This window comes from Physeter macrocephalus, chromosome 8 (genome assembly GCF_002837175.3).
Source record: "Physeter macrocephalus isolate SW-GA chromosome 8, ASM283717v5, whole genome shotgun sequence".
In the NCBI taxonomy this organism is placed as follows: domain Eukaryota; kingdom Metazoa; phylum Chordata; class Mammalia; order Artiodactyla; family Physeteridae; genus Physeter; species Physeter macrocephalus.
The window spans coordinates 119,463,354-119,471,133 of NC_041221.1; the positions used below are offsets into that span (position 1 = coordinate 119,463,354).

At 48.1% G+C, this 7,780-nt stretch overlaps 2 protein-coding genes across 3 annotated transcripts in view; one reads left to right on the forward strand and one right to left on the reverse strand.

Annotated features, from left to right (window-relative positions):
• Positions 1 to 222: 222 nt before the first annotated feature.
• Positions 223 to 2,633, reverse strand: LOC129392361 (collagen alpha-1(I) chain-like). The gene is made up of 3 exons (XM_055086903.1): positions 2,630 to 2,633; positions 1,518 to 1,726; positions 223 to 1,260 (listed from the first exon to the last, which is right to left on the reverse strand). Exons 1-3 carry the CDS (start codon positions 2,631 to 2,633, stop codon positions 223 to 225), a joined length of 1,251 nt encoding a protein of 416 aa, XP_054942878.1.
• The window catches only part of SNCAIP (synuclein alpha interacting protein), a 149,779-nt gene continuing 143,521 nt past the window's right edge, over positions 1,523 to 7,780 (forward strand). For both annotated transcript variants that reach the window (XM_007102578.3, XM_055086730.1), the window contains exon 1: positions 1,523 to 1,735. The gene's annotated coding sequence lies outside the window, so the exon portion shown is untranslated. The remainder of the gene's footprint in view (positions 1,736 to 7,780) is intronic.

A 7,780-nucleotide genomic window follows, 5' to 3' on the forward strand; every position in this document is an offset into this window, starting at 1 on the left:
CTTGCGGATGCCTCATCCAGCAGCTCCCCACCCCGACCCCCCCAATTAAGAAAGAGACGCTAAGAGTAAAGTTAATATTACTGCAGGACCGTTGGTGTGTTAAATGTTGTTGAATTAAAAAGCCATTCGCTTAGACCAAAGTCTCCTCCATCCACCACCCACACTTGAGCACAGAACATTCCGGGCAAAGCCCCCTTGCCCTTCCCTCCTTGGCGAAGTCCTCTAGGGTGGGCGAGCCTGGAGTGGTCGGCGGAGGGGAGGACTGGGGGCTGAGGACTGTGCCAGCCCCTGAGGACTCTGCCAGGGGCTCCCGAAGCACAGCAGTTTCCCAGGACAGTGCCCATGTTTCGTTGCCCCCCCTCCCCGAGTCTCTTTTCCCGACTGAGGCTGGAACCCTGGAATGGTTTGGGGACCAATGAGGTGGCAGCAGTTGACGCAGGGATCACGGTGAGGGGCGATTTCATCTCCGGGGGGAGAGGCCGCCAAGCGGGGGAGGGAGGCGGAGGAGAAAGGGGGAAGCGGGGGCAAAAAGTAGGAGGGGAGGAGCGGAGAAAGCCAGTTGAGGGGCGGCAAAGGCAGCAGAGGTACCGGAGAGAAAGGTAAAGAAGAAAGAGCAGGTTCGCCGACCGCCGTGGGCAGGAGGGCGGGCGGGGGTCCGGGGCGAGGAGGCGGCGCGGCCGGGACGCGGGCCGCGCGGGGGGCGCCGCGGGGAGGGTCGCCGTCAGTCAGGCCGAGGGGACTCGCGGGCCGGGGGCGGCGGGCACCCGGCGCACCGCAACGCGAGGGCACGGCGGCCCCTGCAGCCCCGGCAGCGGTGACCGCGCCCCCATCCCAGAGGTGCGCCCGCGTCGCGCTCCGCTTCCCTCCGCGCCCGCCGCCCCGGGGCTGCCCCCGCCCGCTCGCGTCCGTTGCGGGGCCCGGGGAGCGGCGCCGGAGGCCCGGCCGCATTGTGACGTAGCGGGGCCGCTGCAGCGCCTCCGCCGCCCGCCTGCTCCGGCTGCGGCGGTTCCTGCTCCCGTCGCCGCCGTCCATCCGTCCGTCCGTCCGTGGTCCGCGCTCCCGAGCCGCCGCAGCGCCGGGCGCCCCCGGTGAGTCCAGGTCCTGGGCGGGCGCCGCGGGGAGGCGGGGGGCGGCGCCGCGGGCGGCTGAGCCTTTCCAAGTTTGCACCGGGCGACCTGGGCGGGTGTCGCCCTGGCTCCCACCGAGCCCCGGGCCCCCTTTGTGCCGCGAGTCCCGGCTGCTCGAGTAGCGGCGGTGCCTCTGCAGAAAGGGTTTGGGGGGAGGTCTCTACAGCAACGGCGGCGGCGGCTGCCAAGCGGCTGCTCTCCTTGGGGGAATGGGGAAGAGTCCCCGCCTCAATTTCCAAAGGATTGTTCTTTTCATTTGCCGGTTTCGTGTGGGTATTATTCTTGCTGCCACCTGGGATCGTATCGGAGGCAGGGATGGGCAGTGCCGCGGCTCCTAAGAGCTGAGATAATGAGGGGCGAAGTAATAGTAATAGCAACAGCACCACCAACAATAATAGTAATCGCAGAAGAGGGACGCCTGGGGTTGGCACGGCCCAAGGGGAGCCCCTCGCTCAGCCGCACCGCGCCCACTGGCTGCTCCGTCTTGCCCGGGCTTCGACCGCCACCCTCGGGCGCCGTCCTGCGTCCCGGGCTCGTCCGCGTCAGTTTTAGCCAGGAGTGTTTGTCTCCTGGCCTTCTTTCGTGGTGATGACTTTCATCTGCAGGTGGTAAGTGAGGTGAACTGGTATTTTGGCTATTGTCAAATGCCACGTTTTGTTTATTTCATTTTTACGAAAAGAAAAGAGGGAAAATTATGAGCCATTACTGGCAGCCATACAGTTTCCACAGGAAATACTAGCATTCTTTGAGGAACACGCTACTGCTTGCAGGGAAGAAAGTCTTTGGGAAACAAAAAGACAACAGCATTGTTGCTCATTTTCAATGGACCGCTAGGAGGGGGGAAATGTGGTGTTTTTTCCTGTGGGAACAGGCTTTCCTTGGGAAAGTTAATTAAGCTTACTATCGGTGGCCGTTTTTCGCTTGCTGGTGGCTGGGCCCCACTCCTCTTGGCTATTACTGACAAGTGTCCATCAAAGAGCCCAGAGGAAGGGAGAACCACTGCAGGGCAGTCTCACCACACACCACGTGCTGTGGAGCCCAGCCGGGATGCAATCTGCAAAATGAAATAAGGGCTGTCTGGGGAGGTTTATGAGGATTACATGTGTGCAGAGTATGTCAGTCCTCCAAGGTGTCACTCTAAACACGTCATTTTCAAGCACGGCTTTCCTTGCTGAATCTGCAGGAAGGCAAAAACCTATTTCTCTTATTATGGAGCAGATGTCCCAGTTGGGAATGGGTTGAAATCTGTATTTCATTTGTACATACTGAAATTTTAAAAGGCAAAGAGGACAAGGTGTGGGAAAGCAGTATGTCAATGTGTTTACATCTGGGAGAGAATGTCTGTTGGGTATTTCTGATGCATCTCAATATTAAATTACATTCAGCTTGGTTAGAGTCTAGGGAGACACCCTTAAGGTGTTCTTAAAACTATTTTAAAAGGTGTGACATTTTCATCACCATAGCAGAAGTCTCTCTGGAAGGCAGTATGAACTGAAGATTACCCATAACCAAATATGTAGGAGTTCCAGGTCTAGAAACAGGAAGAAAAAAAATGGTGGTTCTCTTAAGGATCTTTGGACATCTCAGTTAGAAATTAAATATAAAAAATAAGCTATACAATTTTGAACATAAACTTCATTTTATTTATAGCAAGCATTTCATGAGGAAAGGTTACAATATGGTGGATTTGAAATGATGCTGCATTTATTGATTTGACATTTATTGTGGATTGATATCCAGAAGGAAGGGACTAAAGCAAATGAATTTCTCCGTCTACTATGTCACAGCTTTGCTACTTCCAAGTAGTTGTTCTTGTGTAGGTGTATAGTAGAAATACAGAACAAAGGCCAAGAAACTTTGTGTGCGCTGTCCTCTTGGAAGGAACTGTAACGGTACTTTACTGCTCTTAAGAGGAGGGAAACCCACATAACCATCTAATACAAACAAATGATCTTTGATATTATCAGAGAAAGCCTGGAGCTGTTTTTCTTGCCATACTGAAGGCATTTCTTGTCAAGAGAGGAAATCTCCCAAGGAGCAGGTACATCATTATAAGAAACACAAGGGAATTTCTCTTTTAAATGCAAAATCTAATTGAACAGCAGCAAGAGAATCAGTGACACTCTTAGAAGGCTTGTTTTTGGCAGTCTGTCAGATTAGGGTTGCAAACCACATAGGAGAAATAAGTGTCTTGGGAGAAAAATAATTTCCTTGTGAAAATCAGACATTTGCTTCTGTGAAGCTTTTACCTTTATATACTTGTTTCCTTGTGCCCCTTAGACTGGTGTGCAGATTCCACTTACAAGAATTAATTTTCTGAAAATGAATTAATGAAGAGGTTACTAATATGATTTATACTATGCATGATTTTTTAAAATGTATGGTTATTATCAAGATTTATGCCGTAACTTGCAAACCTCAAGGCACTTTTTTTTTTTTTTTTCCAAACATTATTTTGGGCTGTGTTGGGTCTTTGCTACTGCGCGCGGGCTCTCCAGTTGCGGCGAGTGGGGGCCACTCTTTGCTGCGGTGTGCAGGCTTCTCACTGCGGTGGCCTCTCCCACTGCGGAGCATGGGCTCCAGGCGCGTGGGCTTCAGTAGTTGTGGCACACGGGCTCTAGAGCACAGGTTCAATAGTTGTGCCTCACAGGCCCAGCCGCCCTGCGGCATGTGGGATCTTCCCGGACCAGGGCTCGAACCCGTGTCCCCTGCATTGGCAGGCGGACTCCCAACCACTGTGCCACCAGGGAAGCTCCCTATGCATGATTTTTAGCTTTACATAGGTTAGATAACTAGATTTTGTATTTTATGGTTTGTATCTTAATCTTTTAAAATTAATGATCAAAATATGTGTTGAAATGATTAATGTTAATTGATATGATTGATGGCTGGGCCCTGGAAAAGTACTGATTGATTCCTAAATAGTCATTGTGTATGCACTTTGTACATACATGGGATATAAAAATATGCAGAGTGTCTTCACAAGGAACTTACAAGGGGGAAATAGGACACATGAAAAATAATGGTACAAAAGATGAAAGAAGATATTTTATGATTGAGTGCCCAAGACACTGAGTAGTAATTGAAAAGGGATTCCCAGGAGAAATTAACCAAATCAGCGTAGATGTTTTATCAGTTATCCATTGCTGTGTAGCAAATCACGCCCAAATGTAGTTGCTTAAAATGACGCTATAGCTTGCGATTCTGTGGTTGGCAGTTCAGGTTGGGTTCAGCTAGGTGGTTCTTCTGCTGGTCTTGGTTGAGTTCCTCAGTTATCTTCAGTCAGCTGGTAGTTTGGATGAGCTATAGGATGACCCCATTTATGTCTGGTAGTTATTAGGTCACATTAACAGGTAACTGGGGCATGTGCCTCCCATTCTCCAGCTGACTAGTGTGGGCTTCTTTATGTGGCAGACAAGCAGTGTTCCAAAAGCAGTGAAAGAGGAAACCCCAATTCAAGGTGATTTTTAAGCCTCTGCTTGTATTATACTTGCTACCTTCCCATTGGCCAAATCAAATCACAAGGTCACCCCCGATTCAAGGGGTATTGAAAGACTCCACTTACCATCAAAGGGAGCTGCAAAACATTGTAGCAATTTTTTTTTCAATCTAGTACGTGTATGAAAACACTTGTTCTAGGAAATGTTTTGTGCTGAGGGATAGTGTACTATAAGACAGTGTACTTGAGACAGCCTAGAACTGAGGCTAGGGAATTGCCCTGTAAATCATTGTGCCATAATCTTTGTTCTGAAAACCACAGGTAGAGGAGGAGGAGTGACAACAATAATAAAATTTGAGCCATATCCTCTCCCTGCGGCGTTAGGATGATCTGGAGACAGTAGGTTGGTAGCAGAGTCAGCAGTCCCTGGTGGGAGGTGAGGAAAGCTCTGACAAAGGTGGAGGCAGAGAGAATGGAAAGGGAGGGATAGACCTGGGAGAGCCCATATTTATCATTAGGTGACTGATTACAGTCAGAATCATTATGAGAATTAAAAAAGCTTAAGTGACTGAAAGAATGATTGTGCTGTTGTGAGAAATAGAGAAATCAATAAGTGATTTATTTGGGGGGAGGAGAAAAATTCAGTTCCAGGAAGGTTGATTAAAAGAGATAAATTGAATGTGTGAAAGTACTTTACAAGCTTCAGAGTATGCTATGAATGTCACTATTGCTTAGTGTTTAAATGGCAGTGGATTATATACCGCTAAGTTTCTCTAGTTGTAAAGCAACAGAAAACAAAATGCAACCTGGAGGATATCCTAAGGGTCAAAGGGAAGTCAGAACCACTCTCAGGATAGAAACAAAACCTCTCTGGGGGGCTGGGGAGTAGGAACTGAAGTTCTTTTTCCTGAGGCAAACAGCTGGAGGTCTGCCCGTGGAAGCCTCTGCGCTTAGACTTAGTGAAGCAGGAAAGAGAACTCCTTGGGCCTAGTTTGAGTGGCAGGCACACTGCTGAGCCAGAAGCCTTGACTGACAGCCCCGCTAAGACAGCACACAGTAGGGAATAGGTGGGTGCTTCTTCAAAGGACATGGGAGCACTGCTCTCAGAATTGAGAATGGACACAGGGTGGCAAAACCAGCCAGTATCCGCCAGAGATAAACACTCGAAGATTTATTTGGGCCTAGCAACTGGGAAGCAGGCAGGGTAGGAGGTGACAATTTAGGCACATTTACATAGAGATGTCAGCGCACTAATGACAGTTAAACCCGTGCTAGTGGCAGGGTTTTCTCATGGAGGGAGAGTAGAGAAGGGAGAGAGCCGGAACAATGCATCATCCAGGCTCCTCCGTAAACGTCAGTGGATATTTTATTAAAGGGGGGAGGAATGCAGAACATGTTCTGTGCCGTCTTTCACCTGACGGCTCAGTCGAGGTGCTGCTTCGCCAGCCTTGTTTTATTGGTGGCTAGGCTGAAATTCGGGTGGTGTCCTTACCATCGGGTGCAGCTGTCAGGCCAGCCCGAAACACCTGGCCTTGCTCACATCACACGATCAGTCGCGACAGCACACAGAGCTGCTCTTTATGGAAGGGCCTCGTATGGAGCGGCTCACACCTGAGCATACGCTTTTCTAGTTTCTGTTGCACAAGTCTAAGAACCCTGAAGGTATTCAATAAATGTTAACTTAATGAGCGAAGGTGCCAGTATCTGCCACAGTAACATTTTCTAAAGCAGTCCGGTCTGGCTTTTCATTATTCACAAAAGAATTTGCTATAAAGTCCCTAAATGTCTTTTGCAGATTTAAATGTTCTAAGGTGCTAATGTCACAGTAATATAGATTTTTATAATCCACCACTTACAAAAATAGACTCCGGGTTTTTTTTTTTTGAAACACAATTGTCTTTACTTTTTGTATTTGTCAGCAAGTCACAGAAACCCAGTGTTCAAGTAGGAAGGGACATATCCTGGCTCCTGTATTGGAAAAGTTCAGGAAGGATCCAATTCTGCTTTTGTCTTCTTCATGGTGGTAAAATGTTCATCAGCAGCTTTAGACTTACTCCCGGTGGGAAAAGAGAATAATTCAGGATTTACTCTAATTAGACCGCTTTGATCATATGCTCATGCCTGAACCTGTTCTTATGGCCAGAGATTGGGAACATGCTTCTTGGCTCGGCCTTGATGGTGGGTCCATTCCTGGAGCCTTCAGGAATGGGAGGGAGTCTGTGTGAGGAGTGGGTGAGAGGTAGGAGAGGTACATGGGAGGGTGGTCAGCAAAGCCCTCTTAAACCGAATGACCTGAGAGCAGGGAACGAGTGGTTTTTAAAGAGAAAATATTGAAAAGAAGAGAAACTGGAGGCTGTGCAAACAGAAACAGCAGATATCTACTGTTCCATCTGTTTTCCCCAGAGAACATAGCATATCTCACTAAGCCACTGAGCCATAAACCTGGGAGTGGTCCTGGTCTGCCTGTCTCCCTTTCTGCCTCCACCTAATCAATCACCAGGGCCTCCTGTTCTGTCTCTCAATCTTACTCTTTCCCTGTGTTAGTTTATGCCCTCCCTGTTTCAGTCCTCACAGCTCACCTCTAAAATGCTGCCTCCCATCTCACCCTACCAGGCCATTCTCCTCACCACTGCCCGAGAGCTCTTTCTAAAGAACAAATAGTGAAAATCGAATCATGCATCCGTGGTCAAAAGGTACAAATTTCCAGCTGTAAAATAAATAAGTCATATCACCATGTGATATACAGCATGGTGACTATAGTTAAAAATAATATATTGCATATTTGAAAGTTGCTAAGAAAGTGGGTCTTAAAAGTTCTCATCATAAGGAAAAAAGTTGTAACTATGTGTAGTGATAGATGTTAACTAGACTTATCGTGGTGATCATTTCATAATATATACAAATATCAAATCATTATATTTTGCACCTGAAACTAATACAATGTTATATGCCAGCTGTATCTCCATAAAAGAAGAACCATTCAAAACTTCATGGCCCTGGGGAAGGAGTCCAAGCTCTTGACCATGAATTCCAGGATTCCCCATGATGTGTGCCCTGCCTCCTGTTGGACACAGCAGATGGATGGGAGTGAGGGTATGCAGCACACTTCTTTTAGCTGTCCACATAATCCTCATGCTGTGCTGACCTCTCTAACATTAAGGTCACCAAATGTCCATTTTCTCTCTCATTTTCTTTTTTTTTTTTTTTTTTTTTT